Below are 21,149 nucleotides of genomic sequence, written 5' to 3'. Positions count from 1 at the left end.
GTGTGTGGGGGGGGGGGGGCGGTGGGAGTCAGGAGGCAACAGAAAAGTTCTGCCGATTCGTTTTAGACCGCTTTCTTCCTGGACGATCACACTAGCTTACACACCGTCCTGAGACCCGCGTCGCCGTTCGCCTTCCGGGCCGGGCCGGGCGGCGTCGGAGGAGAGCGGTCAGCCACCCCGAGAGCCCGGCAGGCTCCAGGAGCTCCCTCCAACCCGGCCCCCCGAGGTCCGGGAGAGAGGTGCAGCTTCCATCCTGCGGGGGAAAGTCCGCGTTCCCAGCTGGAATTCTCAGTGACCTTGAGGAAGCCGAGCGGTGGCCACCTGCCTGAGGCCAAGGTAATCAACGCACGTCCGCGCCGAGTCCCATCCCCACAGGAAGGGGGCAAAGCCGCGCCCGGCGCCCCCGGTTCCGGGCCGACTCGACCCGCGACAGAGCCCGCGATAAAGCGAGCCCCACTGGGACCGGAGCCTCCCCAGCCCCGCCGGGGTGGGAGAGGGTGGGGGAAGGGAGCGGGGCCGCGCGGCCCAGGGGCGGGGCTTTCCCAAGGGGCGTGGCTACCTCGGGGCGGGGCTCTCCCACCAAGGGGTGTGGTTATCCCCCGGGGCGGGGCCTGAGAATGGCTCCAGTAGCGCCCCGCCCCTCCCTTCCCCATACCTCCCCCTTCTCACCCGCCCCCGCAGTAGGAAAAGAATGGGGGGGAAAGAAAGTGCTGCTCTGTGCAAAGGGGCGGGAGGTGGGGGGGGGGGGAAGGGAATAGAAGCATGGCTACCAGCTTGTAGGAACGGCCTCGTCGGAGGTAGCTCCTAGATCATCCTGCAACGCCCTGAGGGCCGCGGGAGAGTCGCCGCGCCCGCCCGAGCCCGCGCCCTGGGTCGTTACCCCCCGCTCCCCGCTCCCGCCGCCAGAGGCGCCCCCTCGAGACCCAGCGCGCGCAGGCGCAAGCGCAGAGCGGCCGTGGCGGCGGTGGCTGAGGCTGCGGGAGCGAGTCCCCTTGCCCCGCCCTGCCTTGCCCAGCCGTGCCCAGCCCTGCCCTGCCGTAGGCGCCCAGGCCGCGCAGCCGGCGCTTTCATGCCCCAGGAAGGAGCTGTGCTCGGGTGGCTCTCGCGGAGCGGGCGGCGGCAGGTGAGTCCGCGGCGCTGGGCCTCCGGCCCCGCCGCGGCGCGCTGCGCTCCCGCGGGGCCGCGCTCCGCCGCGGGGCGGGCTGAGTTCCGAGCGGCCGGCCCGCGAGGGGTCGCGGACGGGGGCGGGGAGCGGCGGCGGCGGCCGGATTCCTGGCCTGCTTTCCGCTCAGTTCCGAGGGCGGGCAGTCCCCAGAGCCGGCGGGCTGTGCGGGCGGAGGGGGGTGGCGGCGGGAAGGGCCTCCCTGCGCCTCCCGGCGCTCGGGACGATCGCCGGCTGGAGGCGCCAGGGCCCTGGGCCCGAGGGGCCGTCCCGGGGCGGGGTAGGGGGGCATCGCGGGCGGGGGTTCCAGGTGGGGTGCGGGTTGTCATCCCCGCGAGTGCGAGGGAGAGCTGGGGAGAGTGGTTGTGTCTTGGGAGAGGTTGGGTGGTCCGGGGACACCGGAAGTGGGATGGGGTGAGTGTGAGTGTGTGTGTGTTGGGGACCCAGACAGGTGTCGCAGGTGAACACATTTCCTTCTCTGCCCTGCGGTGGCCGGGGGCTGGGGGGGGGGGGCAGGGTGGTTCTATTCGACTCCAGAATGACTGCACGCGAATCCAGCCGACTCCAGAGCGAGCCCACCCAGTGCCGAGTCCCGTAAGAAGTTCTAACTTCTTTGCAGTGGAGGATAGTGTCTGTTTTTTGTTCCTTTTTGTTTGTTTCCTGCTTCTTAGGCCTTTTCTTTCCCGAAGACCTTGCTTCTTCATCCGAACAAATACGGAATGACCCAGTTTTTCATTGGTCTCCCCCCCCCCCCCCCCGGGTTAGTTTCACATGGGAAAATTGAGGACAGTGAACGTAGTTACTTGAGCAAATGCGAGCGAAAGTATCACCCAAAACGTTGAATCCGTAGTTCTGCCAGAATACTTGTGCCTTAGAGACATTGTCCTGCTGAGACTGCATGTTGAGATGTTGCCAGGTCCTAGGTTACCCGGGAACAGGTCTTCATTTCCAGTCACCCTGTTCCCAGGTGAAGTCAGGTAGAGGAAGTCCTGAGGTTCCAAGGGGGCTAGGTTCTCATTAAATATTTGATTTGATGTCACCATGTACATGAATTACAGAACCTTTGGTGTTGTTTTTCTGTGCACACGGGTTAAAGGGAAAATGCAAAAAGAAAACATCTCTTTGCATTAAAGGATGCTTTTACTTAATCAGTACAGTCTGTTCTTTGTGTTACTGTTAAAGAATTAGTAAGCTGCCTTCTTGGTATCAGCCTTAGCACTCAGAAGGAAACTTGGATTTGTATTAATGAATATGATCTGTCTGTCTTTATAAGCTGTGTTGACTCACTTTTCTCGTAATGGCAAAGGGTTTCTGTACTCACTTCACACTTACCTCTGACTAGTATCCCTGGTTTCCATTTTGCAGAAAAGTTGATATTAATTTAGAGGTCCACTCTGAACTGATCATATGTCACTTAACTATTAATTGGCCAGTAGTACCTTACCTAATGTACGGCTGTTTAGACTTGTTAATTTGAGTTAACAGAATAGCTATGATGTCAGAAATGTTGAAGTTGTATGTTGGAGTAATTTACTCCTTGTGTAATGTGAAAATGCTGTTGAGAGTAAATACAGTATTATGAAGTATAAACTTGAGTTTTTATTAGAAGAAATTGGCAGCAGACTTGGTGTGTGGGGACTGTTTGTAAAAGCAAAAGTTTTAAATTACAAGGAACTGCAGTGGTGTGTAGGCTGCAAGGATTCTTGGTGCCAAATTTGGAAGATTGTTTGGATGAGGTTTCCCTTAAAAAGAAACATGCTAAGGAGGTCTTTAAAAGCTAATTTGTAACTATGCAGAAGGATTTCACATGATCAGTAAAAACAAGGCATCTTTACTCTTTCTGTGTCTGCTAGGTAAGACCCAACCTCTCATATTTTCATTGGAGTTCCCTGCCAAGGCAAATACGGGTTTTGCATTGGCTTTGCTGTTCAGTTTGAAAGTTAGGTTTCGTTCAGTCTTATGCTTGTATCTTAAGAACAGGTGGTGAAGTGGAAAAGAAAGCTGCTGAGTCAGTGGCAGGTTGGCTCATTTGATGTGATTTGCAAACAGAATTTTCTGGATGAAATGAGTCTCCAGTATATGCTTGTTGAAACTTAGAGCAAATGAGTGTCATATTACATAAGCTGGTGCCACAAATTGAACCCCCTTTTTCAGACTGCTAGTTTAATTTTGTTGTCCTGGGTATGTTAGTGGACTCGGAGATTCCTATAAGACTTAAAATTTAAGGAAAAAATGTAACAAAATTACCAGGCCTGATGGTTCACATCTATAATCCTAACTACTTAGGAGACTGAGATCTGAGGATCATTGTTCAAAATCAGTCCTGTTAGGAAAGTTCATGAGACTTTTATCTCCAATTAACCATCAAAAAGTCGGAAGTGGAGCTGTGGCACAAGTGGTAGACCATTAGCCTTGGGCATAAAAGCTCAGGGACCGCACGCAAAGCCCTGAGTTCAAGCCCTAGGGTCAGCATGAGAGCTTGTGCCTACATACAGACACAGACACAAATTTAACAAAATACCCTTGGTATAAAACAGTCTTTAGCCTCAAGTTATAAGGCATTCAATTGGATTTTTTTTATGGAAAGAAGTTAAATAGCTTATTAATTAAAAGTTTTTAAAAAATACTTATGTATGTAGGCATTTGGGTATGAGCTTACTGTGATATTTAAAAACTTTTTTTTTTTTTTTTTGGCCAGTCCTGGGGCTTGAACTCAGGGCCTGGGCACTATCTTTGTGCTTCTTTTGCTCAAAGCTAGCACTCTACCATTTGAGCCACAGCGCCACTTCCTGTTTTCTGGTAGATAATTGGAGATCAGAGTTTCACAAACTTTCCTGCCTGGGCTGGCTTTGAACCATGATCCTTAGATCTCAGCATCTTGAGTAGCTAGGATGATAGGCGTGAGCCACCAGTTCCCAGCTGACTACTGTTGTTTTGTAACTTTGTAGTATTCTGAAATTTTATTTTCCCTAGCTTAATTTTAATAGTTATACCTTTGTACCCTTAAAATAATGGTATAGTGAGATAATTTTGCCAATGTAAAAGTTTATAGCACTTTTCAAACTTGATTTTTTGTAGGGTGGAGGCAGAGATAGGGGGACCCAGAGCCTTGTGCAAGCTTAAGCAAGTATTCTGCTACTGAGCTGTATCCCCAACCTTTGGATTTTTGGGACAGGATCTTGGTAGGTAGGTCAGGTGGCCATCAAATTCATGATGCACCTAACTTAGCCTCCTAAGTGCTGGGATTACAGGTGTGCACCACCATGCTTGGATCTTTTTGATTCTTTGAAAAGGGTAATTTTTCTTGGTACTACTTCTTTTGCAGTAGAACTATTTCAGTATTGTATCTAATGGAGAATTGAAGCATATGGAACATGTAGAGTGAAGATTGAGTAGAAATAAAAATCTAATTCAAAATTCTGACAATTGTTAAAAGTTTCTGGGAGGGTTAATTTCTTTTGCAATATAAGAAATAACATGGTTCTTAATTTCAGTAATACTGTGGGACTTAAATATTTCTAAGTATTCCTGTTGCAGCAAACAATATCTACAAACTCATATTTATTTTTAGAATATAGAATAGTTATAAGAAGTCTTATGGTTATAAAACAGTAATAAAAATCTTTAAAATATTTTGGGGGTTCTTCTAATGTAGTTTTTTAAAATGTATATGTGTTGTTCATTAATCTTTTAATTTAGGAATGCTTAGATCCTGAAAGCATAAATGTTACTTTATGCTTATAGAACTTTTTTTACTCATGAAAAAAAGTTCTAGCAAATACTGGTATCTCTGCTAGGGATCAAAAGAGGAGTAGGGTCAATATTGGGCTGGGAATGTGGGTGAGTGGTAGAGTGCTTGCGTATCATGCGTGCAGCCTCAGTACCACATAAACAGAAAAAGCCGGAGTGGTGTTGTGGCTCAAGTGGTAAAGTGCTAGCCTTGAGCAAAAGAAGCTCAGGGGACAGTACTCAGGCCCTGAGTTCAAGCCCCAGAACTGACCGCCCCCCCCCCCCAAAAAAAAGAAAGTGAATATTAAGGCCTAATAAGATAAAGTCTTACATTAGAATAAGCACCATAACTACAGCCTAACAATTACAAAATACAGCAAACAAAAGATGAAATAAACACCTAATTTATAGATTGAGATGGTTACAAAGTAGAAAACGTTTGACCTCAAAGAATACTCAAAAGGCACACAGTAGCCAGGCACTGGTGGCTCATGCCTGTAATCCTAGCTACTCAAGAGGCTGAGATCTGAGGATCGCAATTCAAAGCCAGCCTGGGCAGGAAAGTCTGTGAGACTCTCACCTCCAATAAACCACTGGAAAACCAGAAGTGGCACTGTGGCTCAAGCGGTAGAACGCGCACCTTGAGCTGAAGAGCTGAGGGACAGAGCCCAAGCCCAGAGTTCAAGCCCCATGAACGACCAAAAAAAAAAAAAGGCACACAGTAATGAAATAATGTGACAGATATTAGACTAGAAAGTATGAATCAAGCTGTAGAGCCTAGCAAGCCTGAAACCTGAGTTCATACCCTACCACTGCCAAACAAAACAAAATGGTTTTTTTTTTTTTGTCGGTTCTGGGGTTTGAACTCTGGGCCTGGGTACTCTCCCTCAGGTCTTCAGCTCAAGGCAAGCACTCTTATCACTTGGGCCACAGCCCCACTTCCAGTTTTTGAGTGGTTAATTGGAGATAAGAGTCTCATGGCAACTTTTCTGCCTGGGCTGGGTTTGAACATTGATCCTCAGATCTCAGCCTCCTGAGTAGCTAGGGTTACAGGCGTGAGTCACTGGTGCCCAGCAAAATGATTTTCTTTTTTTTTTTTGGGGGGGGGGGGGTCCGATCCTGGGGCCTGAACTATGGGCCTGGGCGCTGTCCCTCAGCTCTTCAGCTCAAAGCTAGCGTTCTACCACTTGAGCCACAGCGCCACTTCCCCCTTTTTTCTTTTTGCTTATGTGGTGCTGAGGAATCGAACCCAGGGCCTCATACATGCAAGACAAGCACTCTACCACTGAGCCACCTTCCCAGCCCCCAGAATGGTTTTCTTTTAAAGTGACTTGTACAAGTACTTTCAGAGAGAAGTGAATGCGAAATTGGAGGAAATAGGGAATATGCCATCAGCCTTTATTTGTTTGTTTGTTTATTTATTTATTTTTGCTTATTTATTATTGATACCAAGACTTAAAACTCAGGGTTTCATGCACACTCTGCTGTCTTGCTTAGTGTTGACACTACTACTTGATGGAGGAATAAGCAGAACTAAAAAGTAAATCAGAAAGAGGGTACAGGGGTTGGGAAGGTGGCTCAGTGGTAGAGCGCTAGCCTTGAGCTGAAGAGCTGAGGGACAGCGCCCAGGCCCAAGAGTTCAGGCCCCACGACCGGACCCCCCCCCCCCCCCAAAAAAAAAAAAAGAGGCTACAAAATGGCCTGTACCAGGGCTGGGAAGGTGGCTCAGTGGTAGAGTGCTTGTCTTGCATGTATGAGGCCCTAGGTTCGATTCCTCAGTACCACATAAACAGAAAAGGCTGGAAGTGGCACTGGCTCAAGTGAAGAATTCTAATCCCAGCTTAGAATTCAAGCCCCAAAACTGACAAATAAAAAATAAAAAAAATAAAAAAATTGCCCATACCAGATATATAAAAACAAAACCAATACAAAGAAAAGTCAGAACTAGAGCGCTAGCTTTGAGCTGAAGAGCTGAGAGACAGCGCTCAGGCCCAGAGTTCAGGCCCCATGACCGGACCCCCCCCCCAAAAAAAAAAGTCAGAACCAAGAGGTGACATTGTCCAAAAAGAATACTATTTGCAGGCTGGGAAGGTGGCTCAGTGGTAGAGCGCTTGCCTTGCATGCATGAGGCCCTGGGTTCGATTCCTTAGCACTACATAAGCAAAAAAGAAAAAAGCCGGAAGTGGTGCTGTGGCTCAAGAGTGGTAGAGCGCTAGCCTTGAGCTGAAGAGCTGAGGGACAGCACCCAGAGTTCAGGCCCCAGGACCGGACCAAAAAAAAGAAAACAAAAGAAATGTACTATTTGCTTGCCTTGCATGCATGAGGCTCTGGGTTTGATTTGTCAGCTCCGCATAAGCAGAAAAAGCCAGAAGTGGCACTGTGGCTTAAATGGTAGAGTGCTAGCCTTGAGCTGAAGAGTTGAGGGACCATGTCCAGGCCCCGAGTTCAGGCCCCATGACCTACAAAATAAATAAATAAATAAATAAAATGTATTCTTTACCAGACTTATGTAACTGTAACCCTTCTGTATATCATCTTTATACTAACAATAAAATAATCTTTTTTCTTTTCTTTTTTTTTTTTTTTTTTTTGGGTCCAGTCGTGGGGCCTGAACTCTGGGCCTGGGCGCTGCCCCTCAGCTCTTCAGCTCAAGGCTAGCACTCTACCACTTGAGCCACAGCGCCACTTCCAGATTTTTTTCTTTTTGCTCATGTGGTGTTGAGGAATGAAACCCAGGGCCTCATGCATGCAAGGCAAGCGCTTTACCACTGAGCCACCTTCCCAGCCCAATTCATTTTTTTCTAAAAAAAGTCAGGCCCAACACAAAAGGAGCAACAAACACAGACTTTTATAAACAAAGTATGAATATTTATTTTTTGTTGGTTGTGGGTCTCGAACTCTGGGCCTGGGCGCTGTCCCTGCGCTCTTCAGCTCAAGGCGAGCACTCTACCACTTGAGCCACAGCCACTTCCAGTTTTCTGGTGGTTAATTGGAGAGAAGAGTCTCACAGACTTTCCTGCCTGGGCTGCTTGGAACTGCTATCTTCAGATCTCAGCCTCCTGAGTAGGTAGGATTACAGGCGTGAGCCACCAGTGCCCAGCCAAACTATGGATTTTTGATTGTTCTTGTTTGTGTGTGTATACACATACATTGTGAATGTATGTATTGTAGGAATCACATAATTCTGAGTGGGTGGCCTCTGACCCACTCAGCAGTCAATAAGGACAGATTGCAGACAGTTGGTACTTCACAAGCCTAAAGCATAAAGCTTCATTGCTATAGTCTCAGACCATGGGATTTTCTCCTGGTCACCGAGGGTAGAGACACATGCCATGATCAAGTCTTCAAAATCCCACTTTCCTTTAATGGTCTCTCTGTGGGTAATTTGAGCAACATCTGTTCTCTGAGGACAACTGTAACATCAGCATAAGAGGCCATCTAACCTGCTCCTCTGCTGAGTGTCCTACAGGGAGTCCCAAGGCCCCTTCACTTCTAGGTGGCTGGAGCAGTAGCTCTGGCATATTAGCTTCCTTTAATGGTGCCCTAATAGCCATTTTGAGCCGCACCTTCAGTCCTCTGTTGGCAACTGCATTGTCTGCAACACCAATGCCTCTACTGCATGACTTGGCAGGGAGCCTCATGTCTTCATTGAATACTGGCAGCCATTCCAAGCAGCCTCTAAGCTGCCTATAGTTTAAACATCCCTGTGGAGCCAGGTTGGACACTCTTGTTACTAACCACCCCTTAGGACTGACCTACATCTGAAGTCTATGACAATGACATCCTGTAACTCATTAAGCATGGTTGTTCTTTATTCCCAGGGCCCCAGAGTAACAGAATCTCCAAGAATAGTCTGTCAAGATGACATCTTATTGTTGCCCTCTGGGATAAGGGGAACCATGGAATAACTATTTTTCACCAAGATGTTTCCCACACCAGAGCCATTAATTACCTCACAAATCCATGTACTGGGGTTAAAGCTTGTGTGTTGTGTGGACTTTTCTTGCAGATAGAATTGGTTGGGGGGGGGGGGGCTGGGAAGGTGGCTCAGTGGTAGAGCGCTTGCCTTGCATGCTTGAGGCCCTGGGTTTGATTCCTCAGCACCACATAAGCAAAAAGAAAAAAGCCGGAAGTGGCGCTGTGGCTCAAGTGGTAGAGCACTAGCCTTGAGCTGAAGAGCTGAGGGACAGCGCCCAGGCCCAGAGTTCAGGCCCCATGACCGGACCCAAAAAAAAAAAAAAAAAAAAAAAAGAATTGGTTGTCCGGGGATGAGAATGTGGCTTAGTGGTCAAGTGCTTGCCTGGCATGCATGAAGCCCTAGCTTCCATTCCTCAGTACCACATAAACAGAAAAAGCTGAAAGTAGTGCTGTGGCTCAAGTGGTAGAGTACTAGCCTTGAGCAGAGGAAGCTCAGGGACAGTGCCCAGGCCCTGAGTTCAACCCCAGGACTGGCATGAAAAAGAAAGAAAAAGGAAAGGAAAGGGAAGGAATGAATGAAGGAAGGAAGGAAAGAAAGAAGGAAAGAATTGGTTGTCTGCTTTACCTTGTAATGGAGCTTTCAGCTCCCTCCACGTATCAGAACAGTTATGGGCTTAGAACTCTTTGCTGCATTTCTTTCTCTCTACTTTTTTTTTTTTTTTCCCTCCCTACTACCTCCTTTGTGATTGATGGTTCTCTTTCTTCAGAATCTAGTTTCTTCTGTGTCACTAGACTCTCTTCATTCACAGAGGGAAAGTGGCAAATGCTCCTAATTTGGCATCTTGTCCTCTTTGTTAGTAACATGTTCTTCTAAAGCTCTTTATGCATAAATCTTAGACATTTTCCAGCTCTTATTTCCAGCATGTTTGTTTGTTTGCTTTGCTGGTCCTGGGGCTTGAACTCAGTCCTGGGCACTATCCTTGAGCCTCTCTGTGCTCTAGGCAAGCGCTCTACCACTTGAGCTACAGCTCTACTTCTGGCTTTTTCTGTTTATGTGGTACTGAGGAATTGAACCCAGGTCTTCATGCATTTGAGGCAAGCACTCTACTACTAAGTCACATTCCCAGCTGTTGCATGTTTTGTTTGTTTGTTTGTTTGTTTTGCCAGTCTTGGGGCTTGTACTAAGGTCCTGGGCACTGTCCCTGAGCTTTTTTTCCCCCTTCCCCCACCAAAAATAAAATAAAATCATTATACAGTATTTTTTTTTTTTTTGTCAGTCATGGGGCTTGAACTCTGGACCTGAGCGCTGTCCCTCAGCTCTGCAGCTCAAGGCTAGTGTTCTACCCTTTGAGCCACAGCCCCACTTCCAGTTTTCTGGTGGTTTATTGGAGATAAGAGTTTCAGGGCCTTTCCTGTCTGGCCTGGCTTTGCACTGCGATCCTCATATCTCAGCCTCTTGAATAGCTAGGATTACAGGCGTGAGCCACCAGTGCCCAGCTTATACAGTATCTTGAACTGTCAAAAGCAAAATAACTGTGAGCAACAGTCCTTCACAGTCCTAATCCTGAAGTTCTAAGCATCCCCTGCTCATACCAGCAGGGGCATTTTCACAGCAAAATAGTAGAAATGAAAGGAATCATGGCACAATGGATTTCTAAATTCTGTTATCTGCCATTGGTTCTGGGGCTTGGTACCTGTCCCCTTTAGACTATCTGCTGTTCATTCCAAAATCATCTTTAATTGAAAAGGTATCAGATCATAAGCAAGATTAATGACTGTTAGAGAATAAAGGAGTTCTGCTTGCATGCTGGCTTCTGTAAGAAGAAAATTAACATGACAGTAAGAAGAAAATTAACATGACAGCTTTTAGAGTACTTGAACTACCTTTAGAAACTATCATACATTCTTTTTTTTTTTTTTTTTTTTGGGTCTGATCATGGGCCTGAACTCTGGGCCTGGGCGCTGTCCCTCAGCTCTTCAGCTCAAGGCAAGCACTCTACCACTTGAGCCATAGCGCCACTTCTGGCTTTTTTTTCTGGTTATGTGGTGCTGAGGAATCGAACCCAGGGCCTCATGCATGCAAGGCAAGCATTCTACCACTGAACCACCTTCCCAGCCTCTCATACATTCTTTTGGTAACCTTTTAGGGAGAGCAAATAACAGTTCTAATACAAACTTTAAAGCTACCATCCAATAGCTGGTTAGTTTTACCATAGTCACAGTTATCATTCAAAACATGGAGTGAATATAGTTCCAAATACCATGTGTAAGCATTGAGGGATCAATGTCTTTGAGCATTTCCCTGTACTGAGTAAGATTCTAAGCAATGTGAAAGTTTTCACATTTCTGGACTGATTGCACAGCCAAATGGAATGAGACAAGAGAATGATAGTGAGTAGAATTTTAGAATATACCAATTCCACTAGAAACCAGCTGTTCTCTTCAGCTTTAAAAATCCCCGCAATTCATTCTTTGGTAATAAGTTGAAGTGTATGGGCTAATATTTTATTGAGTTCTCCTGAACTCTATAGTTTTTGAAGAGCAGTCTCTAAAATCACTGAGCCCTTGGAGTCCCTACCAGCATGAAGGAAATAATTTACAAGAAGGTTCATTAAGTAAGAGCGCTTACATCTTGTTGTACCCAACATTCTAGTGCAGTGCTGTTATTGTAGGGACAATGACCCCATCTATTTGCAGTAGATATTGTTCAGTTTTTAATAAGCCTTCTAAATATTCTAGGTAGAAAACAATTACTAATGTAATCTTATCCAAACAACTCAAGCCTCTTGCTTAGTAGGCAGGGGTCCTACCACTGGGAGCCACAAACTACAGTCCTTTTTATTTTGGTTATTTTTTAATTAGCTTTGCCTTTTGTGTGGGCTGATCTAAACTGTGATATACCTGTTTACACTTTCATTTATAGCTGACATGGCAAACGTGCCGTTTTGCCTAGCCTTTTCTGTTGAATGGGGCCTAATGAGTCCCCCCCCCCTCCCAGGCTGTCCAGGAACCTCAGTCCAATTTCAGCCTCTCAAGTAAGTAGGATTGCAGGTGTGAACCACCTCTCTCACCTATGTGTTTTTTAATCCCTCCCTGTTAGCCTTTATCTTTGCCTGGATAGTGGATGCTTATAGAATTATTATTTTGATTTGTTTTGTTTTTTTGCCTGTCATGGGGCTTAAATTCAGGGCCTGAGCACTGCCTCTGAGCCACAGCGCTTCAGGCTTTTTTCTGTTTATGTGATACCGAGGAATCAAACCCAGGGCTTCAAGCATGCTAGGCCAGCCCTTTACCACTGAGCCACACTCGCAGCCCTAGAATTATTGAAAAGTTGTGTTGTAATTCTTTTCTTTGTTTATCTGCTTACCGTGGAGATTCTGTATTGTTATGGTTGTGTTTATCTTTCTTTTCTCTTTTTAGGATACTGTTAAGTACCTTTTGCAGTGCTGGCTTAGTGGTGGTTGAGTTTTTGTTTATCATGGAAGGTTTTTATTCTTTATAATCGAGAAGCATAGCTTTGCTGTATTTGGTAATCCAGGTTCCCAGTTATTTTCTTTTAGAGCTTGAAGTACCTTATTCCATGCCTTACTGGCCTCTACAGTTTCTATTGAGAAATTTGTTATAATTCTGGATAGTTTACCTTTATGTGTGACTTGGTGCCTTGTTCTTGCAAATATTCTTTTCCTTGTTCAGAATATTTGCTGCTGTAAGTATGCTATGATATATAGAGTGCTTTTTTTATGGTCTTGCCTGGTATTCTAAAAGCCTATTGTACATAGATCATCTTATCTTTTTTTAGGAGAAAGAGAAATTTGGGGATGGGGAATTTTCTAGCATTATTTTATTGAACATATTTTTTTCTTTTGGGGGGGGGGGGTGTCTGGTCATGGGGCCTGAACTCTGGGCCTGGGCGCTGTCCCTCTTCAGCTCAAGGCTAGCACTCTACCACTTGAGCCACAGCGCCACTTCCAGCTTTTTTCTTTTTTGCTTATGTGGTGCTGAGGAATCGAACCCAGGGCCTCATGCATGCAAGGCAAGCGCTCTACCACTGAGCCATCTTCCCAGCCCCTTGAACATATTTTCTAACTTTAGCTTGAAAATCTTCTTCTTTTATGCCTGTGTTTTCCAGGTTTGGTTTTGTAATGGTGTCCCAGAGGTTTTGTACATACCAGAGGGTAATTATTTGTCCCCTTTGGGTTTTTTTGTTGTTGTTGTTGTTGGTCATGGGACTTGAACTCAGGGCTTGAACGCTGTCTCTCAGCTCTTCAGCTCAAGGCTAGTGCTCTAGCACTTGAACCCTAGCACCACATCTGGTTTTCTGAGTGGTTTATTGGAGATTAGAGTCTCATGGACTTTCCTGCCTGGGCTGCCTTTGAACCACCATCAGATCTCAGCCTCCTGAGTAGCTAGAATTACAGGTGTGAGCCACTGATACCTGGCTAGTTCTGGGGTTTTAACTCATGGCTTGGCACTGTCTTCAAGTCTCTTTGTGCCCAAGGCTAATGCTCTACCACTTGAGTCATGGCACTACTTTGGGCTTTTTCTGAGTGGTTTATTGGAGATAAGCTTCTTGGGTTCTTTTCTGCCCAGGCTGGCTTTGAAGCACGATCCTCAGATCTCATCTTTATGAGTATCTAGGGTTACAGACATGCACCACCGATGGCCGGCTTGGCCCGTTTTTACTTAGTTTTTACCAGTCCTGTGTCTTGAACTCAGGGCCTGGTCACTGTTGCTGAGCTTCTTTTGCTCAAGGCTAGGACTTTACCATTTGAGCCACATCACCACTTCTGGCTTTTTCTATTTGTGTGGTACTGAGGAATTGAACCCAGGGCTTAATGCATGCTAGGCAAGTACTTTACCACTAATCCACATCCCAGCCTGTCCCCCTTGTTTTTAAACCCTAATACTGTTTCTTTCTTTCTCTGTTCTTTTCTTGTCGATTGTGGGGCTTGAACTCTGGGCCTGGGAGTTGTCCCTCAGCTCTTCAGCTCAAAGCCAGTGCTCTACCACCTGAGCCACAGCACCACTTCCGGTTTTCTGGTGGTTTATTGGAGATAAGTGTCTCAGGGACTTTTCTGCCTGGGCTGGCTTTGAACCGTGATCCTCAGATCTCAGAGTCCCAAGTAGCTACGATTACAGGTGTGAGTCACTGGTCTTGGCTCTGTTTTTTTTTTTTTTTTCTTAACCTAGCCTGCTGGCTAGTTTTTTTTTTTTAATCATATTCTTTTTAGATCTATTGAGCTTTTCATTTCCAGAATTTCAGTACCATTTTTTTTTCAGAATTTGTATATCTTTATTGAATTCCTCTTTCATCTCTTTGTTTCATTCAGTTATTTATTTGTAATCTATTAGAATTTATCCAGTTATTCATCTGAGATTTCATCCATGTCACTATCTTTTTTTTTGGTCAGTCTTATGACTTGAACTCGGGGCCTGGGTGGTGTCCCTGAGCTCTTCAGCTCTTCAGCTCAAGCTCTACCACTTGCCCACTGCCAGTTTTCTGAGTGGTTTATTGGAGATAAGAGTCTCACGGGCTTTCCTGCCCCATTGGCTTTGAACCTCAATCCTCAGATTTCAGCCTCCAGAGTAGCTGGAATTACAGGTGTGCGCCATCAGGGCCTGGAACTGTTAGCTTTTGTAGAAATCATAGTGTCTTGTCTTCCTCCGTCCCTCCCTTCCCTCCCTTCCCTTTCTCCACCCCTCTGCTCCCTCTCCTCTCCTCTCTTCTTTTCTCTTCCCCTCCCCTCCTTTCCCTTCCCTTCCTTTCCCTCCCTCCCTCCCTTCCTTGTCAGTTGTAGGGCTTGAACTCAGGACTTGGGTGCTGTCCTAGGGCTTGGATGTCGCCTGCTCAAGGCTAGCAATCTACCACTTTGAGTCACAATGCCACTTCTGTCTTTCTAGTGGTTAATTAATTGGAGGTAAGAGTCACAGGGACTTCTTTCTCCAGGCTGGCTTTGAACTTTGATCCTCAGATCTCAGCCTCCTGAGTAGCTAGAATTGCAGGTGTAATCCACCAGTACCTGGCTCCTGTTTCATATGTTTCTGTATTTCTGTAGAAATCTGAGGGAAAATTAAATAAGTGATTATTGTTATGTGCTATATGACACATTGTTGGAAAAAGACACTGTAGGCAAAAAACTCTTAAAATGATAATAGCAAGAGTATAGAATGACAATTTGATTTTAAGTGTGAAGAATATTCTAATTGACTATTACTAACTCAAGGACTTGTTTTACTTGTAGTGAACCGTGATAAAATACTTTCCTTAGTTAATGTTCCCCTTGCCCCCCCCTTTTTTCCTTTTTAGGAAAGTGAACAGCAGCCATGATAGAAGACAAAGGTCCAAGAGTCACAGACTACTTTGTTGTGGCAGGTCTCACAGATACATCTACTCTTTTGGATCAAGAAATAAATCGTTTAGATACTAAGTCAACTGGACCTAAGGCTCCAATTACAGATATTGCTGTTATTAACAAATCAGCTGGGGAAACAGTACCTGAAGGCTACACCTGTGTTGAAGCCACTCCGTCAGCGCTCCAAGCAAACTTGAACTATGGGAGTCTGAAAAGCCCAGAAGTTTTCCTGTGTTACAAGAGAGGGAGAGATAAACCACCCCTTACAGATATTGGGTAGGTGACTTTTCTTTTTCTTTCAAAGGGACATTTATTAACTACCTCTTACAGATTTGGGGTATAGTGACTTTTCTTTTTCTATCATGAAGGGAATAACATTTAAGGTATATAGTAGTAGAAATTTAAAGTCCTTGATGATGATGATTATTTCAAGATTAAGTCAAGTAGTCAGGCACTGGTGGCTCACTCCTGAGTGCTGTCCTTCAGCTCTTCAGTTCAAGGCTAGTGCTCTACCTACCACTTGAGCCACAGCGCCACTTGTGGTTATCTGGTGGTTTATTGGAGATAAGAGTTTCATAGTCTTTCCTGCCTGGGCTGGCTTTGAACATTGATCCTCAGATCTCGGCCTCCTGAGTAGTTAGGATTAGAGGTGTGAGCCACCATCGCACAGCTTGATTGGCTTCTTTTACGTAGTGTGTGTCGGCTTTATCCACTTTGTACCAGTTGTTAGTACTTCATTCCTCCTTATTGCTGAGCTATACCACATTAACTGCCATGTGGCTATACCACATTGTATGACCATGATATATACTAATGCTGTTGTGAATATATGTGCACAAACATTTTTCTGGATGTCTTTTCATGTTTTTTGGGTATATACCTAGAATAGGCTTGATGGATTGTGTGAAAATTGAATGTTCCTTTTGAAGAACTGTCAGACTTTTCCAAAGTGGTTTCTTTTCTTTTTTTTTTTTTTTTGTGCCAGTTCTGGGGCTTGAACTCAGAGCCAAGTCTCTTTCCCTGAGCTTTTGTGCGTAAGGCTAGTGCTCTACCACTTTAAGCCACAGCTCTATTTCTGACTGTTTTTGGTAGTTAATTGGAGATAGGAGTCTCTTAGGCTTTTCTGCATTGAACCTTGATCCTCACATCTCAGCCCTAGCTAGGATTAGGCATGATCCACCGGCGGCGCCCCAGGAAGGGGACTGGTTTCTGCCAGCAATATATGAGGATTCAAATTTCTTCACATCCTCACCAAAATTGTTATTATCTTCTTGTTTTTTTTTTTTTGGTCCAGTCGTGGGCCTGAACTCTGGGCCTGGGCGCTATCCCTCAGCTCTTCACCTCAAGGCTAGCGCCTTACCACTTGAGCCACAGCACCACTTCCAGCTTTTTTTTTTCTGCTTATGTGGTGCTGAGGAATCAAACCCAGGACCTCATGCATGCAAGGCAAGCGCTCTACCACTGAGCCACCTTCCCAGCCCTGTTATCTTCTTTTTTTTTTGGTCAGTTGTGGGGCTTGAACTCTGGGCTTGGGCCCTGTCCCTACGCTCTTCAGCTCAAGGCGAGCGCTCTACCTCTTGAGCCACAGCGCCACTTCCGGTTTTCTAGTGGTTTATTGGAGAGAAGAGTCTCATAGACTTTCCTGCCTGGGCTGGCTTTGAACCGTGATCCTCAGATCTCAGCCTCCTGAGTAGCTAGGATTACAGGCATGAGCCACTGGCGCCCAGCTTGTTATTATCTTCTTGATTGTAGCTATCCCAGGGGACACGAAGTGGCCTCTCAATGTAGTTTTGATTTGTGTTTGCTTGGTGTTGTCTTTCATGTGTTTCAGACATTTGTGTATCTTATGACAAATGTATGTTTATATCTTTGCCTGCTCTTTGAAATATAAATTATTTTTTATAAAAGAAAAGCAAATCGTTTATTAATAATACAGCATGCATATATGCAGTCTGAACTCAGGGCAGTAGTTGTAATTTGGGGCCTTTGTGTCATTGAACAAAGAACTGTATGTAGAGAATTGATAGTACAAAGGGAGAGGAGTTTTCAGGAACAGCAGATTAATATATGGGAGAACTAGTACAATATATGAGATTTGTTACATAATGCCATTTCTGGACAGGTGTATCTGATAATTAGGAGCCTAAAATTTCTTTCAGGCAAATGGGTGTTTGGTAGGAAAGAGTGGTTTGTGTTCTGCTTCTCAGTTGTCTTCTGTTCAAAGTCATTTTCCTGGAAAGGGGAAAGGAAAAAGGGAGAATGCCAGAGGGGGTGACTCTGATCTAGATTCATTGTATATATAAATGTACTTGTTAAAAACCCCTGTGCAACAAATTGGTGCTAATTTAAAAAAGGAACAACAGCAAAAGAAGCTTAATGACAAGGTAGAATATTTGGGATGTGGCAGGGGTGGGAATGTTTTTTGATCTCCTTTTGTGCCAGATACTGTTTAAAGCTGATACTACAGTACTGACAAATAATAACCCAGGATCCAGTATCCAGATGACTTAGAAGCTGTGTACATTGTGGTACAAGAGAGGCAGGCCTGATCTGTAAGTTGGCAGGCCAACATCAAGGTGCTATTTATAGCCTTTTATATGTTGACAGAATTTGTGAATGGTAAGCCTTCACATGGAAGAAATAGAAGGCCAAAAAATGAAATTGTTTTATTGTATCTTGATTTGTTTTGTTTTTCTTGTCTCATTTTGGAGATCAGGATGACCTTGAACTTCTACTTTTCAGTCTTAGGAGTGCTAGAATTATAGACATATGCTACCACATCCCAGAGGCTAGCACTCTTACCACTTGAGCCACAGTGCCACTTCTGGCTTTTTTTCCCCTGTTTATGTGGTACAGAGGAATCAAACCCAGGGCTTCATATATACTAGGCAATCACTCTAATCACACTAAGCCACAAGCCCCCCCTTTTTTTTTTTGGGTCCGGTCATGGGGCCTGAACTCTGGGCCTGGGCGCTGTCCCTCAGCTCAAGGCTAGTGCTCTACCACTTGAGCCACAGCACCACTTCCGGCTTTTTTTTTCTGCTTATGTGGTACTGAGGAATAGAACCCGGGGCCTCATGTATGCAAGGCAAGCACTCTACCACTGAGCCACCTTCCCAGCCCCAGCTGGCTTATTTTGAACTGTAATCCTTCTGTTTACCCTTGAAGTAGCTGAAATTATAGATATGAACCACCACACTCAGTTTTGAATTTGTTTTTCACATAGGGTCTCCCTATGTAGCTCCAGGCTGGCATAGAACTTGATATCTAGTCCAGGCTGTCCTTGAACTCAGAATTCTCCTATTTTAGCCACATGAGTACTAGCATTTATACCATCATGCCAAGCTTTCAGTCTAAAAATGAATGAATGAATGAATGAATTTAATAGTTTGGTTGTATGCGGCTTGAACTCATGGCCTCCAGCCTGCTTGGGTTAATTGCTCACTGTCCTCTACCTCAGGCCACACCTCTAACCCAGCCAGGTTTTTGTTGTTGTTATTGTTGTTGTTTGTTCATAATGGGGCCTGAACTCAGAGCCCTGGTACTATCCCTGAGCTCTTGCTCAAGACTAGTACTCAACCACTTTGAGTCACAACTCTTGGTTTTCTAATTGAAGAAAAGCATCTCACAGACTTTCCTACCCCAGCTGGCTTTGAACCACAATCCTCAGATCTTAGCTTCCTGAATTTCTAGAATAACAGGCTTGAGCCACCAGGCACACAGCTTAACCTGACCTTTTGCTAGTTAATTGGAGATGGAATCTCATAGATTTTCCCACCTGGGTTGGCTTTAAACTGTGAAACCAGAAATAGAGGTGTGGCTCAAGTGATAGAGCATCAAGTAGCTAGAGTAGCAGGCCCTGAGTTATGGCCCCTAGTATTGGCATAGAAACAAACAAAAGGGGCTGGGAATGTGGCTTAGCAGTAGAGTGCTTTCCTAGCATGCATAAAGCCCTGGGTTTGATTCCTCAGTACCACATACACAGAAAAAGCTTGAAGTGGCACTGTGGCTCAAGTGGTAGAGGGGTTAGCCTTGAACACAAGCTCAAGGACAGTGCTCAGGCCTTGAGTTCAAGCTTCAAGACCAGCAAAAAAGAAAAAAAAAAAAAGAAACAATCCTTAAGATTTGAGAAACTATAGGAGAGATCAAAGTTTTTATATATGTTTTCTTTTTTTTTTTTTTGCCAGTCTTGAACTCATGGGCTGAGTACTATCCCTCAGCCTTATTGTGTTTATTTTTTGGGTTTTTTTTTGGGGTCCAGTCATGGGGCCTGAACTCTGGGCCTGGGCACTGTCCCTCATCTCTTCAGCTCAAGGCTAGCACTCTACCACTTGAGCCACAGCGCCACTTCCAGCTTTTTTTTTTCTGCTTATGTGGTGCTGAGGAATCGAACCCAGGGTCTCATGCATGCAAGGCAAGCACTCTACCACTGAGCCACCTTCCCAGCCCGCCTTATTGTGTTTAAGACTAGCACTCTACCACTTAGCCACAGCCCCACGTTTGGCTTTTTCTGAGTAGTTTGTTAGAGATAAGAGTCCCATGGACTTTTCTGCCTGGGCTGGCTGCAAACCATGATCCTCAGATCTCAGCCTCCTGAGTAGCTAGGATTACAGACGTGAGCCACTGGTGCCTGGCTAAAAATTTCTTTGTTACTATTAAGGTCATATACAGAGGAGATAACATTTCATAAGTCAGGTAATGAGTACATTTCTTTTTGTGCAATGGCATCCTGTCCTCTCTCTTTCCCAGTTTTTCCCTCTGGTCCTGCCCACAAGCTCATTTTCACCCTAGTGTCTACTAGGTACATAGCTGCATTTGTTCATCTCGTGTGTGTGTGTGTGTGTGTGTGTGTGTGTGTGTGTGTGTGTGTGTGTGTGTGTGTGTGTGTGTGTGTGTGTGTCCTGAATTCTGGGCCTGGGCACTGTTCCTGAGCTCCTTTTGCTCAAGGCTAACACTCTACCACTTGAGCTATAGCACACCACTTCCAGCTTTTTCTGTGATTAGAGATAAGAATCTCAGGCTGTTCTGCATGGGCTGGCTTTGAACCTTTGTCCTCAGAGCTCAGGTTCCTGAGTTGCTAGGATTACAGGCATGAGCCATAAGCACCTGGCCTTTGTCCTTTTTTTTTTTTTTTCTTAGTTGTGGGCTTGAACTGAGGGCCTGGGTACTGTCCCTGAACCTCTTAGTGCTCAAGGCTAGTGCTCTACCACTTGAGCCATAGCACCACTTCTGGTTTTTGAGTGATTAATTGGAGATAAGAATCTCACAGAGACTTTTCTGCACAGGCTGACTTCGACCTGTGATTCTCAGATCAGCCTCCTGAGTGGTAGTAGTATTGCAGGCATGAGCCACCGGTGCTCAGCTCTTTATCTTTTTTTTTTTTTTTTAAAGAAGACTACTATCCTTGCCTGGAACTGGTAGCTCACGCCTATGATCCTAGCTACTCTGGAGGCTGAGATCTGAAGATCTTGGTTTGAAGTCACCCAGACAGAAAAGACCCCGTGAGACTCTTAATCTCTAATCAGCTACCAGAAATGGAGCTGTGGCTCAAAGTGGTTAGAGTGCTAGCCTTGAGCAAAAGAGCTTAGGGACAGCACCCAGGCCCTAAATTCAAGTTGATAAAAAAGAAAAAAAAAATCCTTAAATTGAAAAGAAAACCATCCTTAACATGAACCTGTCCTTCTTTTGTCTCCTCCCTTCAATGCAGAGTTTTATATGATGGGAAAGAAAGGCTTATTTCAGGATGTGAAGTGATCCTCGCCACTCCCTATGGTCGCTGTGCCAATGTCAACAACAGCTCTACTTCCTCACAGAGAATCTTTATCACTTACCGAAGGGCTCCTCCAGTTCGACCCCAGAACTCCTTGGCTGTAACTGATATTTGTGTCATTATAACCAGCAAAGGAGAAACCCCTCCTCATACCTTCTGCAAAGTTGACAAAAATCTTAATTGTGGCATGGTAAGAATTGTTTCATTTTCAAAGTTT

The 21,149-nt window shown here is 45.3% G+C and overlaps 1 protein-coding gene across 4 annotated transcripts in view; it reads left to right on the top strand.

The window, feature by feature from the left end:
• Nucleotides 1-1,026: 1,026 nt before the first annotated feature.
• The window catches only part of Dennd4c (DENN domain containing 4C), a 114,436-nt gene continuing 94,313 nt past the window's right edge, over nucleotides 1,027-21,149 (top strand). For 2 of the 4 annotated variants that reach the window (XM_042692879.1, XM_042692876.1), the window contains exons 1-3: nucleotides 1,028-1,123; nucleotides 15,117-15,438; nucleotides 20,870-21,122. In XM_042692879.1, the coding sequence (XP_042548813.1) occupies nucleotides 15,134-15,438; nucleotides 20,870-21,122 (558 nt within the window). In that variant the 5' untranslated portion in view covers nucleotides 1,028-1,123; nucleotides 15,117-15,133. Of the gene's footprint in view, nucleotides 1,124-4,276; nucleotides 4,349-15,116; nucleotides 15,439-20,869; nucleotides 21,123-21,149 lie in introns of those variants that run through there. The other 2 variants (XM_042692878.1, XM_042692877.1) reach the window with 2 other exon arrangements.

The sequence above is a fragment of the Dipodomys spectabilis genome, unplaced genomic scaffold, assembly GCF_019054845.1.
Source record: "Dipodomys spectabilis isolate Male_0828 unplaced genomic scaffold, ASM1905484v1 ptg000158l, whole genome shotgun sequence".
Classification (NCBI taxonomy): Eukaryota; Metazoa; Chordata; class Mammalia; order Rodentia; family Heteromyidae; genus Dipodomys; species Dipodomys spectabilis.
This window is presented reverse-complemented; position numbering and strand designations above follow the sequence as displayed.